At 42.2% G+C, this 23684-nt stretch overlaps 4 protein-coding genes across 4 annotated transcripts; 2 read left to right on the top strand and 2 right to left on the bottom strand.

Moving 5' to 3' along the window:
• Nucleotides 1-317: 317 nt before the first annotated feature.
• Nucleotides 318-4919, top strand: LOC4328516 (two-component response regulator ORR24-like). The gene is made up of 6 exons (NM_001409361.1): nt 318-787; nt 1343-1495; nt 2068-2460; nt 2561-2637; nt 3032-4072; nt 4525-4919. The coding sequence occupies exons 1-6, from the start codon at nt 625-627 to the stop codon at nt 4576-4578; spliced, it is 1881 nt and encodes a 626-aa protein (NP_001396290.1). The 5' UTR covers nt 318-624; the 3' UTR covers nt 4579-4919.
• Nucleotides 4920-5678: 759 nt separating this feature from the next.
• Nucleotides 5679-11104, top strand: LOC4328515 (chaperone protein ClpB3, mitochondrial-like). Its single transcript, NM_001409360.1, has 10 exons — nt 5679-6096; nt 6629-6847; nt 6928-7165; nt 7393-7588; nt 7713-7767; nt 8078-8228; nt 8755-9063; nt 9159-9424; nt 9516-10445; nt 10581-11104. Exons 1-10 carry the CDS (start codon nt 5815-5817, stop codon nt 10884-10886), a joined length of 2952 nt encoding a protein of 983 aa, NP_001396289.1. The 5' UTR covers nt 5679-5814; the 3' UTR covers nt 10887-11104.
• A 940-nt stretch (nt 11105-12044) lies between these two features.
• Nucleotides 12045-15678, bottom strand: LOC4328514 (ubiquitin fusion degradation protein 1 homolog). The gene is made up of 10 exons (NM_001409359.1): nt 15479-15678; nt 14707-14743; nt 14482-14559; nt 13937-13961; nt 13823-13855; nt 13570-13691; nt 13365-13495; nt 12993-13216; nt 12660-12901; nt 12045-12457 (listed from the first exon to the last, which is right to left on the bottom strand). Exons 2-10 carry the CDS (start codon nt 14707-14709, stop codon nt 12368-12370), a joined length of 948 nt encoding a protein of 315 aa, NP_001396288.1. The 5' UTR covers nt 14710-14743; nt 15479-15678; the 3' UTR covers nt 12045-12367.
• A 2862-nt stretch (nt 15679-18540) lies between these two features.
• Nucleotides 18541-19985, bottom strand: LOC107277492 (protein POLAR LOCALIZATION DURING ASYMMETRIC DIVISION AND REDISTRIBUTION). Its single transcript, XM_026023063.2, has 2 exons — nt 19523-19985; nt 18541-19442 (listed from the first exon to the last, which is right to left on the bottom strand). Exons 1-2 carry the CDS (start codon nt 19884-19886, stop codon nt 18760-18762), a joined length of 1047 nt encoding a protein of 348 aa, XP_025878848.1. The 5' UTR covers nt 19887-19985; the 3' UTR covers nt 18541-18759.
• Nucleotides 19986-23684: the final 3699 nt, after the last annotated feature.

Genomic DNA, 23684 nt, shown 5'->3' with positions numbered 1-23684 from the left:
ATCTTACTATATGTCAACCGATTCGGGTTCTATAAAGCGTGCGAATTTCAAATACGGCATATTTCACCTAAGTCCAAATTAAACAAAGCACATACGACCCATATCCACCACCAAATAAATGCAAAAACAGTAACAGTAAAAATTCAAAAGGTGACCAAGAAACTCTCTCAAAAAAAGGAGCACAAACACGAAACACGCCCCGACCCACAGCCCCATATTTGATGGACGGATTTAAAGAGGCGAATAAATGGCATGAAACAGGGGAAGCGTAAAAGGAAAATAAAGGCGAGGAGGGAAATAAAAAAAAAAGGTTTCCACCTTTGCACTGCATATGAAATTTTTTTTTTCTCTTTCACTCCAATCCATTCCATTTACCCAATCCGCGATCCATCCATCATCCCCTACCTCTCGCTCTCTCTCTCCTCTCCTCTCCTCTTATTATCATCGCATCCATCCCGCACTTCTCTCTCTTTGGTGGTGGTGCTCGCTCTCGCTCACCCTGCTTTGACCTTTGGATTTTTATTTTTAAGGATCCAAGAAAGTGCTGTTTCTTGGGTTGCTTGGAGGTGGAGGAGTTTGGGAGATTGTTTGTGTTTGATTGATTGGTTGATTGATTGGAGGAAGATGACGGTGGAGGAGAGGCAGGGGAGGGTGGGAGGCCATGGTGTGAGCGGCGGCGGCGGCGGGAGAGACCAGTTCCCGGTCGGCATGCGGGTGCTCGCCGTCGACGACGACCCCACCTGCCTCAAGATCCTCGAGAACCTCCTGCTTCGATGCCAGTATCACGGTATGCTGCTAATCTGCAATCTCTCTCTCTCTCGAGCTCGAGCGAGCGAGCGAGCGAGTTCTCTCCATGGTTGTGGATTGAGCTTGTGCTGTATCGATCAATTTTTTTTTCGTTTTGGTTTAGTACTGTTCTATAGTTGTTTTTTTTCTCTCTCTCTCTTGGATTTAATTTTTGTTTTTTTTGGTGATGCGCTAGTTCTTCTTTGCTTGGCTTTCACAGTTTCACTCGTAGATGTTTCTGTTGTTCTTGGTGGTCTATTTCTTCGGCCATGTAATGTCAACTCAAGAACGGGTTTTGCCCCTTTCCTCTTAAAAAAAGTTTTTTTCCCCTCTCTTTTCTTCGATATAATTTCAACCCTTCTGTCTGAATCTCCAATCCTTTCTACTGTTCTTTGGGTTGCACACATGGTGGTTGTGTAAGGATTATCTTCTGCTGACCTTTTTTCCTTGTTGCAGCAAAATAGTAGTAGTACTAATTCTTTTGATAATTTTGACTTGCCTATGTATTGTGTTGTTGAATCTGGCCTGATTGGATTTGATGTGGTGTGATTTGCAGTGACAACAACTGGTCAGGCGGCCACGGCCCTGAAGCTGCTCAGGGAGAACAAGGACCAGTTTGACCTGGTGATCAGCGACGTCCACATGCCGGACATGGATGGCTTCAAACTCCTTGAGCTTGTCGGCCTCGAGATGGACCTCCCAGTCATTAGTAAGTCATGCTTTGCTTGATCTGATGTGTCATTCTTGTAACCAGAGATAGTATGTTCTAGTAAGATGCGTGTGGATTGCATGAGATCTAGACATCTAGTGAGTGATTTTACTTCATTTGAACTGCTTGGGTTGCAGATACATGATTATTTATAGCAATAAGGTAGTTAGCTGAAAATGGCAACAAGTGTGAGACATGGAAAACTCATGAAATTTCTTGGTTCAAATCTATTTTTGGAAAGCTCCTTTCTGTTTTACTGTTGGTTTGGTGCGTAGGTCAGGTAACCGATGAAAGTTTCCTAATGCGAAAATTTGGTAGATACCGTCACGTTTGCTCTTGTTAGTTACCCTGATTGCCTTGCACAAATGACTATGATGCTGTATCCTCTTACTTCTCAGCCAGTTTTTTTTTTTTTTTTTTACATTTATTTGGAACGTTCTCCTGCAAACTGACTGAGAAACATCAGGTCGACCAACGATGTTTGCGTTTATGTTAACGCGGATCTAATAACATTACTTTGACTGCATTCATGAACCTTACCTTACATTCTGAATTGACTATCTGTCATGTAGTGTTGTCTGCGAACGGGGAAACACAAACTGTCATGAAGGGTATAACCCATGGTGCATGTGACTATCTTCTGAAGCCAGTGCGTCTTGAGCAGCTAAGGACGATATGGCAACATGTGATTAGGCGTAAGAATTGTGATGCTAAGAACCGTGGTAACGATGATGACGCTGGTCAGAAGGCACAGGGAATGAACAATGAAGGTGAGAGTATTGGTGCTAACCGCAACAAGAGGCAGTCACGGAAAAGTAGAGATGAGAATGGAGATGATGGTGATGATTCTGATGAGAACAGTAATGAGAATGGAGACTCATCAACACAGAAGAAGCCAAGGGTCGTGTGGTCTGTTGAGCTGCACCGAAAGTTTGTGGCTGCTGTTAACCAGCTTGGCATCGAGAGTAAGATAATTTCTCACAACCTAGCTACTGAGAATATTGGCTGGCTATTTTTCTTAGTTCAATGTCATATGTGTTAATATTTGTATGCTTGTTTTTTCAGAGGCTGTTCCAAAGAAAATATTGGATCTCATGAATGTAGAGAACATCACCAGGGAGAATGTTGCTAGTCATTTGCAGGTCGAATTTCTTTCCTTATCTTTGACCGTTCATTTCATCATGTTGTTTACTATGGTTTATCACTGCACCAAATTATTGTTATTATTGTCCCAGATATCTGAAAGAGGATTTTTTTTAATATATGATAATACAGCCCTAAAATATTCCTAATTCATATTGTTGCATGTTCTGTATTTTGTTGAGTTCTTTTTCAGTATTTGTACGAGAAGCAAAATATAACATTTATGTTCTCATACCATTTTCCTAGTATATTGATTGTGCAATCGTAAGTACTAATTCACCAGTGTTAAATTCAGAGTTTTGCTAACCTATTCATTTCTTAGCTATTTTTTTTCCTCTTGTTTGCACCTACAAGTATACTTCACTGATGTTTCTTCTCTGCTTGTCATTTCAGAAGTATCGGCTGTACCTTAAACGGTTGAGCACTGATGCAAGCAGGCAGGCTAACCTTGCAGCTGCATTTGGAGGAAGGAACCCTGCTTACATAAACATGAATTCATTTGGAAACTACAACGCATATGGTAGATACCGTACAGTCCCAACTGCTGGCCATACCCAGGCAAACAACATTCTTACTAGGATGAACTCCCCTTCTGCGTTTGGTGTTCATGGTTTGCTGCATTCACAGCCAATTCAGTTAGGACATGCCCAAAATAATCTGAGCACTTCACTGAATGATTTAGGAGGGCTTAATAATGGTAACATGATCAGAGGTGCACAGATGTCAACAATTCTAACTGGTCCTTCTGGTAACTCCTTTCCAAACATATCGAATGGTGCACCGCTGGCAACTGCAAACAGATCACTGCAACCTCTTGAGTCGAGCAATCAGCAACACCTTAGTCGGGTGCATTCATCTTCTGCAGATCCATTTAGCACACTTGTTGGTGAGTCTCCCCAGTTTCCTGATCTTGGAAGAACCACCAATACTTGGCAAACTGCGGTTCCATCCAACATTCAGGATCGTGGTCACAATGATAACATGTCGCAAGCCACCCTGCATATGAATGGCCCCAAAATTGAACCTGTCTCAAGCTTCACATCATCCAATCAGATTCCGCTGCTGGGAAATGAGATGCAGGGCCAAGTAGCATCACTAGCTAGCAATGTTCCAATAGCATTCAATCAGGACACATCACCATTCAACTATGGAAGCAGCACAAACTCAAGAGACATGCTAAATAACAGCCATGTATTTAGTAACTCCAGCATCAACACATCGTTGCCCAACCTTAGCTTAGACAATCCGGCTGTACCAAGGCAGACACTGGATCGTGGGAATACGGGCATTGTTTCTCCCATGCAAGATGGAAGGATTCATCACCAAGCTGTTAGCAATCAGCTAAACTATAATGACGATCTTATGCGGACAACTGGGCTGCAAAGGGGTCTCAGTGGTGGTCTAGATGACATTGTTGTTGACATGTTTAGGCCGGTATGATTCTTTCTTGTATTTATTTTTTAGAAGAGTATTCTATATTGGTATTCTGTTTCAGAATTCTATTGCTTTGTGTTGTTCAAGCAGATCAGTCTTTAGTGACCTATGAAAATTTCTGGACACAGTAGTAGTCTATCAAACACTCACTTTTCTATGGATGTGCGTTACTCATCTCTATTCATATGTAGTCCACAAGCATGTTCATGTTTGATTCCTTCAAGATATTTTCTGCTGCATAGTACCACCTTTAATCCTTTGCAGTCTGCACTATATTATTATAGTATGAAACAGCAACATATGTATTGAAATATTTCATATTCGTTCTGAAGAGATTTCTAAGTTTAGTTTCAGTACCACATATTTCTTAATCAATATGTTAACTGCCATGCTGGGAAGTACAAACAATGAGTATACTATGTATCTGACAACGCCATCTTTCATCGATGCAGGACCGCGAAGACGACGGCGTTCCTTACATCGATGGGGACTGGGAGCTGGTCTAGCCAGCCTCCATTTCAATCATTAGTCCGCGTACGAGGTTTTTCTGCATTCGCGGTGTCGGCTGCTGATTGGTCCATGCTCACTTGTCAGCACAAAGTGGTGTTCATAGTGGCTAGCCTTCATCACAAGTGCATTTCACATTTGGCTTCTTTTTTCAGCTTAGTGATTATTAGTTGGCCAGTCAGTCTGTGAAATTTATGTGGAGAAACGGCTATGTGGTGTGTTTTTATCATGACTTATACTATAATAACTATGTTAGTTCAGGTATAACCGGTTATCCTGATAATATAGTATGCTTGGTAAAATTCTCGTTAATCATCGAAATTCTCTTGGCTCTTTAATCTTTTTCGTGACGGTGTTTATCAAGCTTGCAAAGTTGCAATGCCAGCATCTTATGAGATTTCAGCAGAATGTTGCTGTTTGGAAAGGTAGTTGTTTTAGTTTTGCAGTTTTGTGAAGATGGGAAAAATTCATGTGTCCGGTTAAGACCTGAGCTGCGTATATTGAAATTGCAGATTTCTGAAGAGAAGCTTTTGAACTACAGCCTGAACTGATTACTGAACCAAATTCTCCATATTTCGGGACGAAGAAACATAAATTTTGGAGGAATTTCGACCGAATTTGAATAAATCTTGCAAATTTTGGACGAAATAGCTCCGTACAGTGTACTACCTCAGTTTCATATCATAGATCGTTTTGATTTTTTTAATCGAACTTTTTAAGTTTAATCAAACTTATAGAAAAATATAGCAATATTTCTAACACTCTCAAAATATATTCAATATTATATTTATTGAAACTAATTCGGTGTCATAAATATTACTAAATCTTTTTTCAAATTTGGTCAAAGTAGATATGAAACGGAGGGAGGAAATTTCGAACCCAAGTTGGAAACCCTGCTCATATGGGCCCAAATTTCAGACCGTCGATTCGGAAATAAACGGGCCGGATAAGATGATTTTGGCTGCCGAACACGATCAAAGTTAAATTAAATAAAAAAAAGAAAAAAACAAAAACAAAAACAAAACAATCCGCAACTTGCAGATTGCAGAAGCTTCTCCAACCTTCGATTCTCTTCTCCACCTTCTTCTTCTTCTTCTTGCCCCTTCTCCAAGCATCGCCACCCTTCGCCGCCGCCGCCCTAAAATCGCCGCGAGAGCGCGCGCGCTTCTCCCACCCGGCGACCCTGAGAGTCCGAGGCGCCATTGAACCCCTGACCCCCCCACCCGCTCGCCACGATGTCACGCGCCACCGCCGTGTCCAGGCTCGCGCGCGCCGCCCGCGCCGCGGCGGCGGCGCGGCGCCACCACGCTGGCGGCCGGGACCCGCTCCGCGCCCTCGCGTCGCTCGCTGGAGACGCTTCCGCTTCCGCTGGTGGTGGGGCGAGGAGGCCCGCGTGGTTCGCGCCGCCCATGGGCCGGCTCGGTGGAGGCGGGCTGCTGGTTCCGCCGCCGCCGCCGCAGCGGAGGCTGTTCCACCCCACGCAGGCGGCGAGGTACAGCACCTCGTCGTCGTCTCAGGTCTGGGTTCGCTTCTCTACGCCCGTGCAATTATTTTTCTCTTGTCAGTTGGTTGCTATAGTGGTGGTGAATTCAATCTCGCGGATGCTGTACATGTGTCGGCAATGAGGCTATTGTGAATGAAACTGTTAGTTTAGTTGCGAATTTGCGATACATGTTTGATAATCTACTGCATTAATTGGATACTACGGTTTACATGTGTAATGTTCTGCTATGCTCAGTGATCATGTTGCAGTGCATATGCAAAAGTGTTTAGTTTCAGGCAATTTAGGATGTGCAATGTGTCAGTGTTTAACAATTTCATGCCTAGAAAACCTTGAAGGAAAGCAGTTGCTGATCATTCTATAGGTTTGGTGAAAACTGAGAACAGCTATGTATCAGATTTGATAAAACTTGGTGATTACTATGAAAACTGAGAACATATGGTTTGCAGTTTGTGGATATATAGTCATATATAGACAATATGGGAAAGTTCCCTCTTGCCAACAACAGCTGACTAATAGATGGGTAATTTTTTTCGGCGACCAAACAGATAACTCCAGGAGAATTTACTGAGATGGCCTGGGAGGGGGTTGTCGGCGCGGTTGATGCAGCTAGAATGTCGAAGCAACAAGTAGTGGAAGCAGAGCACCTGATGAAAGCTCTTCTGGAGCAGAAGGATGGTTTAGCGCGCAGAATATTTTCGAAAGCTGGAATAGATAACACATCTGTCCTGCAAGCTACTGATGAGTTCATCTCGAGACAGCCAAAGGTAGTGCTGATTGGCCGTAGTAGTTAATTCGTTAAGAGATATATGCATCAATGTTAACAATGAGTCTGCTGCATTTGTAGGTTGTTGGCGATACAAGTGGACCGATCATTGGGTCAAGCTTTGTATCAATTTTGGATAATGCAAGGAAGCATAAGAAAGAATATGCTGATGAGTTTGTATCTGTTGAGCACATATTGCGAGCATTCACAGAAGATAAGAGGTTTGGACAACAGCTGTTCAGAGATCTCAAAATTGGGGAGAATGAGTTGAAGGAAGCTATCTCCGCTGTACGTGGCAGTCAGCGGGTCACAGATCAGAGTATGTCTATGTAACTTCATCCTTTATTGTTACTTTCTTTTGTGCAGTTGTTTTTCTACAGAGGTATCTCTTTGTTCAGCTCTCTATTCACAACTTGAGGGGAGACTCTGCCAATGGCAATGGTTTTGTTTCAGCCAGATGGTTTTTCATGTTAGCATTAAAATGTACCCAGTGTGACTGTTTGATAACCTTAGGAATCATAACTCTTTTTATGGTGCTGCTTCCAGATCCGGAGGGGAAGTACCAGGCTCTAGAGAAGTATGGTATTGACATGACAGAATTAGCTCGACGTGGAAAACTGGATCCTGTTATTGGCCGTGATGATGAAGTGCGACGATGCATTCAGATCCTTTGCAGGAGAACTAAGAATAATCCTGTAATTATTGGTGAGCCAGGAGTCGGCAAAACTGCTATCGCTGAAGGGTAAAATCTATCTCTATCTCTATCTCTCTCTCTCTCTCTCTCAATACAAGTTACTTTTTACAGCTTACAGCATTTGTCATTTTAAGGATGTGCTGAGCAATTCGTCTGCATTTATTTCGTGCAGATTGGCACAGCGTATTGTGCGGGGAGATGTTCCTGAACCTTTACAGAATAGAAAGGTAATTTCTTAGCCTTTTTTGCTTGTCCTTATCATAACATTTTCTAGGATAGTAGCCTTGCTTTTATTTCATACTCAGATTCAATCAACCAGATGAGCTGAGGATAGATATACCATGAGATCTTTCCATGAGTAGTGGCAATTCATCTACCTCTCGTCAGGTGGATCCATTAAGAGGAATACTTCTGGCCAATAGGACAATGCATTCTCAGTTCGTTAATGCAATGAGAAAATAAAGGAAGAAGAAATAGATAGTAATTTATTGTGCTATCCATTCTTATTTTGTTACATGCATATGCAAAAAATTACAGCTTATTTCATTGGACATGGGAGCATTACTTGCTGGGGCTAAATTCCAAGGTCAATTTGAAGAGAGACTTAAGGCTGTTCTGAAGGAGATCACTGCCTCGAATGGGCAGATCATCTTGTTCATTGATGAGATCCACACTATTGTTGGTGCAGGTTTGTATATCTGTGTATTTGGCCATTGCCATGTTTGTTTAGCACTTAGCTTTTATTAACCTCTGAATTGTCCATTAGGTGTCACATGTTTAGCTTAACTAAATTTGATACCTGAATGATTCAAATTAAGCATACATATTCATATGGTGGAAGATAGTAGTCTGACTTTTAGATTGGTAGTCACTAGTGCTTGTATTTAGACAATTATCTCATTTATTTGTTTTATTATGTTACTTTGAAGCTGTCATTAACTATTTTGCCCAAAATGTGCACTAGTGGCAAATTGGCTGAATGATTCAAATTAAGCATACATACATACTCATGTGGTGGAAGATACTGTCTGACTTTTAGATTGGTAGTCACTAGTGCTTCTATTTAGACAATTATCTCATTTTATTTGTCTTATTATGCTACTTTGAAGCTGTCATTAACTATTTTGCCCAATATCTGCACTTGTGGCAAATTGGTCGGGCCTTTCTTACTATGACTATTGTTGTGCTTACACCTTACCTTTTTCCTGCTCCAGGAGCAGCAGGTGGGGCAATGGATGCTGGTAATTTGCTGAAGCCAATGTTAGGTCGGGGTGAACTCCGTTGCATTGGAGCAACAACACTAGATGAGTACAGGAAGTACATTGAGAAGGATGCTGCTCTGGAGCGTAGGTTCCAGCAGGTTTATTGTGGTGAGCCAGCAGTTGAGGATACAATCTCTATACTGCGTGGCCTAAGAGAGCGGTATGAACTGCACCATGGTGTCAAAATATCAGATGGAGCTCTTGTTTCTGCGGCTGTTTTATCAGATCGCTACATCACTGGACGTTTTTTGCCTGATAAAGGTACTGCATGTTCTTTATTATCAACAATTATGGGAGCTTAAATTTAATCCTTCTACAGTTTTTCTTGATCTAAATTTCTTCCACGTCATGGGCAGCTATTGACCTAGTTGATGAAGCAGCTGCTAAGCTGAAAATGGAGATAACATCGAAACCTATTGAATTGGATGAGGTAGATAGGGAAATCATAAGGCTTGAAATGGAGAAGCTCTCATTGAAGAATGATACCGATAAAGCCTCCAAACAGCGACTGAGCAAGCTTGAAGCTGATCTAGAATCTCTGAAGCAGAAGCAGAAAAACCTTTCAGAACATTGGGAATATGAGAAGTCCTTGATGACTCGCATAAGATCGATCAAGGAAGAGGTAGGCTCATGGTTTGTTCTTTTAATTGTTATTTGTTGTGCCATGGCACGTAATATAGTCTCTAACTCATATTTTCTTATCTTTGTTGTAGACTGACAGAGTTAACCTGGAGATTGAAGCTGCTGAGAGAGAGTATGATTTGAACCGTGCAGCTGAGCTCAAGTACGGAACACTTCTGTCGCTACAAAAACAGCTTGAAGAGGCTGAGAACAAACTCATGGAATTCCAGCAGTCAGGCAAGTCAATGCTTCGAGAAGAGGTGACTGATGTTGACATTGCTGAGATTGTTAGCAAGTGGACTGGTATTCCAGTGTCAAACCTTCAACAATCTGAAAAGGAAAAGCTACTGCTATTGGAAGATGTACTCCACAAGAGGGTTATTGGCCAAGATATTGCAGTGAAGTCAGTGGCTAATGCAATCCGTCGTTCTAGGGCAGGCCTATCAGACCCTAACCGTCCCATAGCAAGCTTAATGTTTATGGGTCCAACAGGTGTAGGAAAGACCGAACTGGGGAAAACACTAGCTGAATTCCTTTTCAACACAGAGAATGCTCTAATACGGATTGATATGAGCGAGTACATGGAAAAGCATGCCGTCTCCCGTTTGGTTGGAGCCCCTCCTGGCTATATTGGTTATGGGGAAGGGGGCCAACTGACAGAAGCTGTTCGTCGTAGGCCTTATTCTGTGGTTCTTTTCGATGAAATTGAGAAAGCGCACCAGGATGTGTTCAACATCTTATTGCAACTTTTGGATGATGGAAGAATAACCGACTCTCAGGGCAGAACAGTCAGCTTTACTAACTGTGTTATCATCATGACTTCAAACATTGGGTCGCCATTGATTCTTGATACGCTTAGAAACACATCAGACAGCAAGGAGGCAGTTTATGAAATAATGAAGAAGCAAGTGATTGACATGGCTCGGCAGTCATTCCGGCCAGAGTTTTTGAATAGGATAGATGAGTACATTGTATTCCAGCCGCTGGACACCACAGAGATAAATCGCATCGTGGAGATCCAGGTAAACCTCTTATAGTTATTCTTACATGACTACTCTAATAGACCCACCTGTGCCATAGCATCAAATATTAATTGTGCTTTAGAGGTTTTCTCACAGTTGATCTAACAAAAAAATTGTAAAATATTCCACTTGCAGCTGAACCGAGTCAAGAACCGGCTGAGGCAACAGAAGATTCATCTGCAGTACACACCAGAAGCTGTGGAGCATCTTGGCTCTCTCGGCTTTGACCCTAACTACGGTGCTAGGCCTGTGAAGAGGGTGATCCAGCAGATGGTAGAGAACGAGATCGCCCTCAGTGTCCTGAAGGGCGACTTCAAAGAAGACGACACCGTCCTCGTCGACGTGAGCTCCGTGGCGATCGCGAAAGGCCTTGCTCCACAGAAGAAGCTTGTCCTCCAGAGGTTAGAGAATGCAAACTTAGAGTTAGTCGCCAATGACTAGTTAGTTACACGATGGCATCGCCAAATCCTGTACCAGGTTTGAGGTTCCCCCTCGTAGTAGATGTTTTCAGCAGCTGCAGGAGCTGCTAGTTCGGCATGTTCCCACTTCTGAGCTTTCATATGGCTTTCTATAGAAAGTCTGTCCAGTTGAAAAGAATGTAACTTGCAAAGGATGTTAGTTAAACTGTTCTGTAAATATTAGTTTCTCTTGGCATCCAATTCTCCCTTTGCTATCTTATCTAGTAGAGTGAGAGGCTTTGCTATCCTTTGAAGCACACCGCCTCTTCTGGCCTTTCGGCACATAAGGTAACTAGTATGTCTCGATGTTCTTTTTTCTTTTTTTTTTCTGTTTTCACTAAGTATAGCATAGCAAGCTAAATTTGGTTGTCCGTCGTGAACTTAAGGCTTGTTTGATTTAGTACCCTACCATCAAAATGTTGGTAGTGTTAAACTCTAGATAAGTTTTGGCACTACCAATATTTTAATAGGGTAGAATTGTAAGTGTTTAAAATACCAAAACGCCTCTTAAATACTACTGCTTCCATTCTAAAATAAGAGATTTTAGAGAGGTATTAGAAACAATACAGTGGACTAAAGATAAACTCTCATAACGAATCTTGCCATCAACTCTCTCTTCTAAGCTCTTTTTAGGGGAGGGATTGAGAGGAGAAGAGAAGATTGAGAAGATATGTAAAACGAGGTAAGTCATTATCGTATGATTAATTTTAATTTTTAAAAATGGATTAATATGATTTTTTTAAAGCAACTTTTTTATAGAAAATTTTATTAAAAAAAGACATCGTCTAGTAGTTTGGGAAACGTACGCAAACAAGGTGTTTTCCCTTCCTCGAAGTTTTCCTCAAAGTTGCCATGCAGATCGTTCACAATTCAGCCCTCTTCCATTTCCATGTGACAGATCCACAGAAGCCGCTGGGAAAACCCGCAATTCAGGCTACGAAACCGAGTTTTGCTCATGAGGGTAACACCGAAACCAACAGAATCTGTGGAGATCTGGATGAGATTATGAATCACTAAATTATCTGGAGCATTTGATGTCAGTGGTTGGCAACATGTGCTTCAGCCTTAGATGTTGTTGCATGACATATGAAAAAAAAATAGAGAATCAACCTTCCCAGTGAGAGAGAAAGCAGCAAAAACGTGCGAATCTATGCAGCATGCATCCACAACTTTTACCGCCACACACCAGGTAAACGTACAAGTAAATGGGGGGAACAGTACATATGTACAGACAAGCTCAGTACAAATCCATAAACAGGCATGAATAGATTTTTTTTATACATCAGTTGCCTCTCCGTTGCTGGCACGAGGATGATTCATAGTTAAGACAGAAATTAAACATTCAAAGATGCCACTGGTCCAACCAAAAGAGGCTTCAAGGAGGTAACTAAACAATCAAACTCCTTCTCCATAATCATGTCTGTCTCTGGAAATACTGATAAGTGATAATACACTATCTGGCTATCAGCCCTTCAATGAGTATTTCCTTCCTGTAAAAGCTGAGAATTTCGGTTCATCTTTCTTGGGATCCTCCTTCGGTTCCTTTTCAGGCACCTACATTGAAAATAAAACAAATTATGGTAAAAAAAAGTGTGTCAAACACATCGAAGCAATAACTTATTATGCCTTCTCTAATCGACAGAGCTGTTTTAGATAACATTGGTCACTAGAGGTTCTTGCATCTCAAGTAGCTCCAAAACTAGCACTCGTTTTCCAGACAGCTGCCAATAGGTGCATAAATTGCAAAAATACCAACCTTTTCTGTTTCCTTAGATGTGCGGTTCCCACCAGGGCCAAAAACAAGCTTTTCCGTGGTTTTACGAGATGAACTGCTCTGTGATGTGGACGCTGTTGAGGGCTGCACGCTGTTTGTTGCATTAGCTTGCCGTTTTGCAGGGGATGAAGCTGATACATCCTTATCTTTAGGAGCCTTCCCATCCAGACGCCTCCCAGGTCCAGTAAAGGGGATGAACTTTGGTTCTTCTTCAGCTGCCTCTTCTGCAAAACGAATAAATCTTAAAGTAATGAACAGCAAGAGAATCTGAGGGAAGAGATCAAGATCAATAACGGGGCATAAAGAGAAATCTACCAGCAGTAGGCGCTGTACTTGGAGGAACAGCAGCTTTTTGTCGCTCAGGTTCTTTATAGTCAAGTGGTGGAGCAAAGTCGACTTCACAGTCGGTCTCAATAATACTGATAGCATTGGAAGGCTTTGTTTCCACTATATCAATGTAGTATTTCTTGTTATTATATGCTACCATAATGCTGTCACCAGTGGTTAGACAAGAGTAATTCCGCAATGTTTTCTCCAAGCTGCAAGAATGGCATAAATGGCTTGTTACTGTTCTTCAGGGATCTCATTAGTCAAACCATAAGATCCAATCACAACACAATAGTATATGAAGACATGAAGTGATAGCAAAAGAAAAGAACAGAAAATAATTTACCAAACAATACTAACATTGCTTTTGGGTTTGAAATGTCTAAGAAGTCTGTTGTGTGAGGCTGCAGCTTCACATATGTTCCTTTAGGGAGATTGGCATTTTTTATGAACACCATATCCCCCTCTGTTAGAAGAAGATTTTGCATCATCTGATGAGTAATAGAGTTAGCTTTGGTGGAATCGCATAAAAGTAATTGCAACGTTATTCTAAACATGTCCATACCCAATATGGCATGTAGATCATGCCTTCTTCTGCAATGAACTCCAGGACACCACAGTGTGAAGTCCGTTCTGCTGCCGCGTTGTGGACTTCAAATAGCATAGGATATTCAATATGCAGAGATGCTGCATAGTGATAGAATAGATTAGAGAAGTTACCAGAAAATAGAGCATGGAAAGCTTGTGAGAGCAGACGAGATGAATCATCATCATGCGTTTCCAAGAAGAAAGAGATTATCTAACACAACTAAACTTACCTAGACGATCCAGAGCAGAAGGTGGCATAATAACTGAAAAGAAAATAAAGTAATACTTAGTTCAATTTCCAAAATCAACTTAACAGATGATGAATCAATGAACAGAGAGCATACTTTTGTCACCAGTTTCAAGCTGAGGCTGCAAAGGGTAAAAAAAAAAAAGAAGATATTTTAGAAGAAATATCCAGGAATGAAAAACTAGATGCTTTATCTTGAAATGTGATTGTTTCCTCTAACTTTTTTTAGAAGAAATTTCCTAGAAGTATTAACTGCTACTCCCTCCGTTTGAGGTTATAAGACTTTCTAGCATTACCCACATTCATATAGATGTTAATGAATCTAGGCACACATATATGTCTAGATTCATTAACATATATATGAATATGGGCAATGCTAGAAAGTCTTATAATATGAATCGGAGGAAGTAGATTCTACTTAAGCAGTTCAAAGGATGTCAACATATTATGCTAGAGGCAAAAACAACGCCACAAAGCAATAAGGACAGGAAAAGAGGAAATGTTTACATATCAATATAGCATCAGTATGTTATGTTGATACTTTAGATTAGAAAAAGAAAGCTAGAAACAACCTGATTTACCACCCTAACATTATACCAGTGGCATGAGTAAATGGAGCCTATCTGAAGACAGTAGACAAACCTTGTCAATGAAAGACGCAGGGTAGCAGCGATATGTCTGCTCGAAGGTACTTCCACGGTAGCCATAGCCTTCGAAATACTATTTATTACAGATATATTAGAACATCAAACTTTGGGTAGAAACAAAGGATTGCAAGAAAGAGATCCTCCGAATCCACAAGTTAACTTGGTGCGGCAGATAAACTGGGAAGCTGTAGTAAAATCAATTTTCTGCTAGAGAACTTACCATACTAGCTGACAAGAAGGCTACCTCCTTTCAATTCCTAGCATAGCAGAAACAAGAATATTGAAATTAGCATGGTGAAGAAAACTAGGGAGTACAAAACTATCACAGATGGAAGATGAATTACATGCAAGCTGGTGATGGTTTTGTCAATACACAAGAAAAGTTCAGAACTTATGTTAGACACTATCACCATCATCAGCATCATCAAGATTAGCCACAGGCAACACTGCAAGCTTGCGTTGCCGCAATCCCGTTTGCAGCATTGGCAATGCACTTCTCTTATCTGTTGTGCCATGATGCCTTCTAATGACAGTTTTTAAGATAAAAAAAACTCACACACACTGTGCAGCCACAAAAAAGGTATCTGAACATATATAGTTCTAACAAGCAAATTAGCTTGAAATAGTAGTACATGCCAATTCAGTAGAGGGATGAGTAACCCAACCCCAACCAGGGCAAAACGCAAAACGAAAATCCGGCACTTGACATTTGCCACTTATAGCAGCACATCTCGCACGAGACAGCAGCCGATTTCCCCCTCACCAAAAAAACGCATAAAAATCCCTCCCTTTTTTTCTCCTCCCCCCTAATTCAACGACGAGCCGTGCTCCATCCACCCTACCCTACCACACCACACCATCTCTCACTCCGTACGCCGCCGCGATTCCCGACCCACCCAGGCTCCGGCGACGGCTCGAGCGCGCGCGGGGGATCGATCGATCGATCGATCGCCGGTGAGAAATCAGGGAGGAGCGAAGAAGGCGAGACTTACCGTTGGACGGACCGGCGGGCGGGCGGGGGGATCTCCCGGCAGCCGAGGCGCGGCGGGTGGAGTCCTCCGGCGAGCTCGATCCCCCCGGGGGAAGCTCTCTCTCTCTAGAAGGCTCGCTTGGTGAGGGGAGGGGAGGAGAGGAGAGAGAGAGTAGCTTGGATCGGAAGAAAGGAAAGCCAAGAGGAGGAGGAGGAGAAGATGAAAAGAAAGGGAGGAATCAAGGCATCAAGTAAAGGGAGAAGCAGAACCTCTCCTCTGTTGGGCCGGCCTGGCATCAGATTTTCCCCTCCTCAAAATAAAAATATATTCTCTTCGTCTCGAAATATACGATATTCTCTCCGTTTCATATTATTACTCATTTGAATTTTTATTCTTATCAAAAAGTTTTAAGTTTGAACAAACTTGTAGACAAATATTGTAGCATTTTCAACACAAAACAAATATATTATCAAACTATATGCAATGTTAGATTTTATAAAACTAATTTCATATTTTAGATGATGTTGATTTTTTTTCTATAATTTTGGTCAAACTTAACAAAGTTTGACTAGAAAAAAAATAAATGACTTATAATATGAAACTGAAAGTTTGGCTAGAAAAAAACTAAATGACTTATAATATAAAACGGAAGGAGTATTACATAACTTCTTTACTTGTTTTTTTTTCTCAAATCTCGGCTAGTTTTTGCATTTTCGAACAGAGGGTACGTTTGACAAATGGATTATAAGATGTGGGATCAGAAAAAAAAAAAGAAAGTGGATGAATGGCTAGGATTGAATGAGGTGTGAAGAATAGATGGCTATGATTTTAGATGAGAATATCAGGAGATACTATTTTCTTATCCCATTTGCCAAACAAACCTAAACGGAGTATCGACTTTGGATGAGAATATTAGGAGTCTAGAGAAATTACCGGTGGTAAAATTGATATGAGTTTGATTTTTTTTTAAGTCCCATCCTCTAGTTTGACTGAAGTATTGGTAATTATTGAGAGTTCTATGTAATAGATTTCAAGTAAGAACTGAGATTTGTAAGATGTATCGAGGGCATTCCCTCTCACCTCTCACCCATTATCTAGATATTAAAAAGTGTTCCTTCCGAGTTGATAATACTTATCGGTTTAGATAAGAAGTTGGTCTTCAAAAATTATTTTGACCATTTTTTATTACAACATATAAAAAATAATAAATATATGATTTTATTGAATTAATTTTAATACTAGTTTTTATAATTTTAAGATAAATATTTTAGATGTTATTTTTTTAAAATTACACAGTACAACGCAGACACTCACAACGCACGCACATTCACCTCTATGAACGCACGTACGTAAACCCTACCCCTATGAGCATCTTCGAAAACTGAGCCGGCAAATCCATTATAGATAAAGTTTTTAAAATTTAACAATAGCATTGTTCACTACGATAAGTATGAAGGGAGTAGGAGGCTCTCTCCTTAATTCTCAAAAGAGTAAATTGCATGCATGGACTTGTAAAATGCTCGTTTTGATGCACAAACTTGTTTGGTGTGTGTGAAGAACATCAAAATCACATGGCAAGATTAATTTTGTTGATTTAAACTCACTGTGAACATGTGTCTAATAAGGATAAACATATAATAAGGTGTAATGATTGCATACAAAAACCAAGTAATAGTGTAAGGGAAAGAAACAAAGAAAGATAAAGTGGAAACTAAGTTTACAAATATAACCTACATACTGTAAGCACGCACATCATCTACTAATTTATAATTTATAATGTTCACCATATAAAAATGGGTCTTACCGTGCCATTTTAGCCTTAGTTTACTGTATCAGACAAGTTCATAAACCAAAATGAGTATTTTACAAGTTGATACACTAAATTTCACCTACTTGACATGTTCATGTACCGCTAATGCAATTTATTCTTCTCTAAAACTAAGCAAGAAAATAATAACTTTATCCCTTTAAACTCGCATGCCCTCAACTCCCCCAAGCAAATGCACCATAGAACAAATAGCTACTACTCCCATCCTAAAATGTACTCCTGTAGCTAATTCTCAAGTTCAAAATTGCAGTGCAATTCATTTAATTTTTGTTTAATCTTACCTCAACCAAACTTTCACCCCTTATTAATGCCCTTATGATTGCCAAGAAGACAAGTGGGCTATCTTCCTAAAATTATTCCTAATATTATATATATAAATTTAATTGGAATTAAATGAGCATGCCAGTAGGGCATGTGCACGAATTTAGAGTATACAAACAAAAGGGATTCTGTAGATATTACTCCTAACTCCTATTAATATGCATACTAATTATTGAGACTATCCATTCCTCAGTACGCCATTCAAACTTAAAGTTAGTTTTTCCCAGCATATATAAATTGCGCAAATTTGAACAGCTACAGTAACATTTCCCCTCTTCTTTTCTGTCCCACAATGCATGCGCCACTTGATTTCTAACAAGCATGGTGCGTTATCTGCCTCGTTGGGGTGAGACTTGTTCTATTGGAATTTGCCCCCTTCCCTTTCCCATCCACACCTCCTCTCCTCCTCCAAACTGCGGCGAGGTTCCCCTACACGACCATTATTTTCTTGTCTATGGCGGTCTCGTCGCCAAGTTACCACCATCACCCTCCACCTTCTAACCATTTTAGATTTGACGGCCTCAACTCTAACCTCGCTCACCGTCTTTATTTAACCCTACGGTTCTGACGCGCCTGCCATGCCTGTCAATGTCATCCACTAAAGATATACTGTCTCCCTGGCTATGAGTCTAAGGGTGTGTTTAGGTCACGCTAAAATCAGAAGCTTGGTTGAAATTGAAACGCTGTGATGGAAAAGTTGAAAGTTTGTGTGTGTAGAAAAGTTTTAATGTGAAGGAAAAGTTGAAAGTTTAAAAAAATAGTTTGAAACTAAACTCGGTCTAATTTAGAAGAAACCACCCTCTTCCTCGTTTCTCAACTCCTAAACTATTTTAACCCTCGCCTAAAAACTAACCTGTAATATAGTGTCAGCGTCGTCGCTACCACCACACATAATCGGAGCACGAATCTTAGTATGGATCCAACTAAGAACAAATTCGACTCAAATTTTTTAGCATTAGATGTGACTTAAATATAATAATCCCCTCCATTATTTTGCTTACACAAGATATAATCAGTATATGTTACCGTACAGTTCCTACTAACGCTACTACTACTGCTCAGTTTTACGAGTACCATACTACAAGGTTATCACTGACAAAACAGAGTTAAGCAACACACTGCTCACTGTCACTACTACATACAAGTGGCCTGGTCACTGCCGGCCGCCGGCGAGCGGCGGCGGCGGCGGCCGCTGCAGCGCGAGCTCCGCCGTGTCCTTCCACAGCCGCGCCTCCATCTCCTTCTCCATCAGCCTCCGCTCCGCCCGCCGCAGCGCCGACTCCAGCTCCGCCACCCGCTCCCTGTCCCTCTCGTGCTGCACCTCGCGCAGCCTCCTCTCCAGCTCCACGCCGGACACCCCGCCGCCGCCGCTGCCGCCGTCTTCCTCGTCGCCGCCGGCGACGAAGCCGAACCCTCCCTCCAGCTCGATGAACTCGCCGTCGTCCGACCACTCCTCTTCCTGCAGCGGCTTCTTGATCTCGACCTCGCCGTTGGCCGCCGGCGAGGAAGCCGCACGGCCGGCGCTAGAGGTGTTCGACGAATATCCCGAAGCGAGACGAGTCGAGATCGACGACGACGACGACGACGTGGTGCGAAGCTCGCGGCGCGCGGCGGCGGCGATGTTGCGCTTGCAGATGGCAGCTTCGTCTCTCATCTCGCTGAGGAGCGCCTCCATCTGCGCGCGCACCTCGGCCATCTTGTTGAGCTCGGCGGACGTTCTTGCCAGGAGGAACAGCAGGCTGAGCCCCAACCCGGCGGCCGCCTCCGTCGTCGTCGCCGTCGCCGCCGACGACGACGCGCCGCTGCCGCTGCCGCTCCCCGCCGCCACCTCGCGTCCTGCAATGGCCGCCGTACGTCGCATCAATACCCCGTCAAAACTCCAAGAACACAACCACGACACGAGCGTCCACACCAACCTGAAGCCTCATCCGCCGACGACGACGCGGCCTCGCTCTTCTCGGCGGCGAGCTCCTCCTTCCGGCCGCCGTCGCGACGTCCTCCCCTCCCGCCGCGGAAACTCACGAACCGTAAGCGCGCGCACGTGAAGCCCGGGATCCGCAGCCGCGGCGTCCCCGGCGAAGGAGGCGAGGCCACCTGCGCCGCCGCCGCCGCCACAACCTCCTCCTCCTCATCCTCCTGACGACGACGACGACGACGCCGCCGCCGCAGCAGCTCGTGGTCGGCGCCGCCTGCACCGTCGCTGTCGTCGTGGAGGAGTAGGAAATCCGAGATCCTGACGAGCTTCTTCTCGCGCGCGCCAATGGCGGGCGACGACGCCATTGCGCGCAAGACAGAGAGAGCGCGCGCGCGGTGGAGAGGTGAAGAAGAAGGAGGAGGAGGAAGAAGGTGGATTCTAAACACTCAGTGGATGTCCACTCATTAAGTACATATCATCATGAAAACATTTTAAAAAATTTATAAGATAGATTGATATAATATATCACTACATAAACATACAACTTAAAATTTAACTTTTATAAGTTGTAACAAAATAACAAATTTAACTGGAATATACGTATACTAATCAGAGTTTGATTTATTATTTTTGTTACAACTTATAGAAATTGAATTTAAACTTGTATGCTTGTAGGATGATATATTACATATGTATCTATCTTGTTAAATTTTTTGAATTTTTTTCATACACATTTAGTTATTATGCAAGGTGATTAAAAGTGTTTCCCGAAGAAGAAGAAGGCGGTGGGCGTTGGTGGTGGGACGATCCACGTCGACGACGCGCGCGGCTGTTGGTGGCGATGGATGATGTCACTCCAACTGACGACCAACTGTGGGCTGATGTGGCAACTGCCCCTGAAAACAACGTAAGTACATGGGTAGATAGATGACAACTGTCAGGTCCATGGATGGATGATGGATGAAACTAGATTAGGCTTGAGTTCTATGGCAAATGGAAGATAGAAAAGATAGCAAATGGATATGGGTAAAGCTAATTATGAAATGGTACCAGTCTAAAAAGAATTATGAAATGGTTATGGGAAAAATTGGGTATGAATATAGGTTACGTGTATACCCTTCCTAGCGTCAGGCCTAATCCATAATGACGGCCTCATATTTTCACTTATGCATGTTTGTACTTATCAGCTAAAATTTAAATTTTCAATCTTAAATTTAAAGTTGATCTTAAGGTTTTTTTCATTGAAGTTTATTTTTTAGCCATTGCTTTTAGATAGCTAAGAACACGTATATAAAAATTTTATTAACATTTTTTTTTGCAAATATGCCGTTTCGCTTATGCTTAAAATTAGCCAAACGATGGCTTCCTGAGATGGTTTTATTTTTTTCCAAAAAATTACTAGTTTCAAATTTTCTAGGCCACAATTAATTAGATGAAGCTCTCATATCTATTCCCTTCATAAAAAAAAACTAGGCCCAGTTAAGGATGAGATATTATCTAGTCCAACCAATCTGAGTAAACAACTATTCAGATTTATGGGACTAGGTGATATCTCAACTAGATTGGGTTTTTTTTTTTAAATGGAGGGAGTATACCGAACTATGTCCTCTTGTACTACCTCCGTCCCAAAATAAGTGCAGCCATGAGTTTCCGCGCTCAATTTTGATCGTCCGTTTTATTTGAAATTTTTTTATAATTAGCATTTTTGTTGTTATAAGATGATAAAACATGAATAATACTTTACTCGTGACTTATGTTTTTAATTTTTTTCAAAAAAATTTCAAATAAGACGAACGGTAAAAGTTAGACGCGGAAAATCATGGCTGCACTTATTTTGGGGCGGAGGAAGTACTATCTACGGAGAGATGGACATGGAGCCCTGTCATCTGATCCCATCCCAAGTGACACATCATCAAATCAGTGGCTACTCACCAACAACTATTCCATTCCCCAATGATTGATCACCGATGCAGTAGGGAAGAAAGCCACCACTACAACTCCACGGAGAAACAACCCATCTGCTCGCAAGCATGGCCAATTGGATCGCCCCATCATCCATCGCCGACGTTCGTCGCAAATCGCAAAGTGCCATATGATGCTCCCAAAGTCCCAATTGGGGGCCATGGCTTCTCCGCCCCCTGCCAGCGACGACACGACGACAAGCAGCTGCAGACCACACCACCACATCTCGGCAACACATCTCCTCGATCAGCGACGTGACCATCGCGGTCATGTGTTGTATGTACTCCTGCTACGCTCATAGTCTTCTAACCATGCAAATTATGAGAAATACCTGGGGGTCTTTCGACTAACTCCACAAGACGGTGGGCTAGACGACCTGCGTTTGAACCTCACATATTCTAATTATTTAATATTAGGTCCTTCCCTAATATTCGTATTTTTACCATGCAAATTATCAGTGGCGGATCTATGAGGACGGTAGCTAGGGACCGAAGCCCCGTCATGATCAGCGTTGATCGTGGAAGCCCTCATTATTATTTTTACTTAGTTATACATGAGATATGTTGGTCTAGTTTGTTTAGCCATCATATATATATGGCATCACTAATTTTTTTTTCATAGATCGTACATCTTCTTTGGAAGATCAATAATCCATGCTACAATGAACTTGTGAATGTCATGCGAGGCTATGAATTAATTAATGAATTAGGCCGAGAGCTTGATAGGAATATAAGATGCCCACGTGTTGGCTCGGCTAAAGAGGACTTTTCTCCATCAGATACTAATTTTTAGAATAAGGTGGTGTCGAATTATGGTATAATAGGCTATTATGGTAATAGGTGGTGTTGATTTTTCTTATTGTCTTTGCAGGCGAGAACTTCTTTAGCTTATGCCAGCTAAAGAATTTAAGAATTTCGAAAGATTGGGTCAAGAGCCACTGGGTAGATTTAGAAAGGAAAAAATATGAATTACCCCATAAACTATCGCAGTCGACCGAATTACCCCCTGAACCCTAAACCCAGATATTGCTCACCCTGAACTTTTAATACCGGACGAATTACCCCCCTCGACCCAATCCAGAGCGGTTTTGTCCTACGTGGCTTACACGTGGCAATCCAGTCAGCATTTTATTTATTAAAAAAGTGGGACCCACCTGTCATACTCTCCTTCCTCTCTCTTCTCTCTCTCACTCTTCCTCTCTCTCGCTCGGGTCGACCGGCGGCAGGCGTTCGGCACGCACGACGGGTGATGGGCAGCGCGGCGGGACGCGGAGGCCCCCGCCATGCCCACCGCTGGTCACTGCGTCGCTGCTCCCGACGACTAGCGCTACAGAGAGAGATAGGAAGAAGAGGGTAAGAAAAGAAAGAGAGATGAGAAAGTATGGCACGTGGATCCCACCATTTTTTTTAATAAAAAATACTGACTGGATTGCCACGCGTATGTTACGTAGGACAAAACCACTCTGAATTGGGTCAGGGGGGAGGTAATTCGGTCGGTATTGAAAGTTTAGGGTGAGCAATGTCTGATTTTTGGGTTTAGGGGGTAATTCGGTCGACTGCGATAGTTTAGGGTAGTAATTCGTACTTTTTCCATATAGAAATGAAACCAGATGTGTTATCGAAACTAGTGAAATTAACATAGTTAGATTTGTTCGGGCTTTAAAAATTTTCAACTAACGCCGCTGAATCAAGAAATGCCGTGGCGTGGTCGTTGTGAGATGATAGTGAGAGAGAGACAGAGAGTGTGTGGTGGTATTGACGTGCATAGATTTGGATGGCCGGAGAGTTTGGGATTGGTCGTTGACGACTCGCCCGCCGGGGGGGGGGGGAGCAGCCGAAGCAGAATACTCGGTAGGATGTACTCCCTTCGTCTCGAAAAATAAATCTAGAATTAGATATAATATATTTGAGTATAATGAATTTGGACAGAAGTATGTTCATATTCGTAGTAATAGGATGTGTCACATCCAATATCAGATTGGTTTTTTATAGGACGGAGGGAGTAGGGACTAGGGATTACTTGGGATATATATATATATAGTGGGTGGGTCCGTGGGGGAGTGTGTTTGTCGTGCTGGATTGGTGGGGTGCAGGAGAATTGAATGGCAGCAGGAGAAAATGCAACATTGCTCCCGGAAACTGACTGCTCAACCGTCTCGTGTGCAGTAATGTGTTTCTTCTACACACGAGAATACCATTTAT

The sequence above is a fragment of the Oryza sativa genome, chromosome 2 (genome assembly GCF_034140825.1).
Source record: "Oryza sativa Japonica Group chromosome 2, ASM3414082v1".
NCBI lineage: Eukaryota > Viridiplantae > Streptophyta > Magnoliopsida > Poales > Poaceae > Oryza > Oryza sativa.
This window is presented reverse-complemented; position numbering and strand designations above follow the sequence as displayed.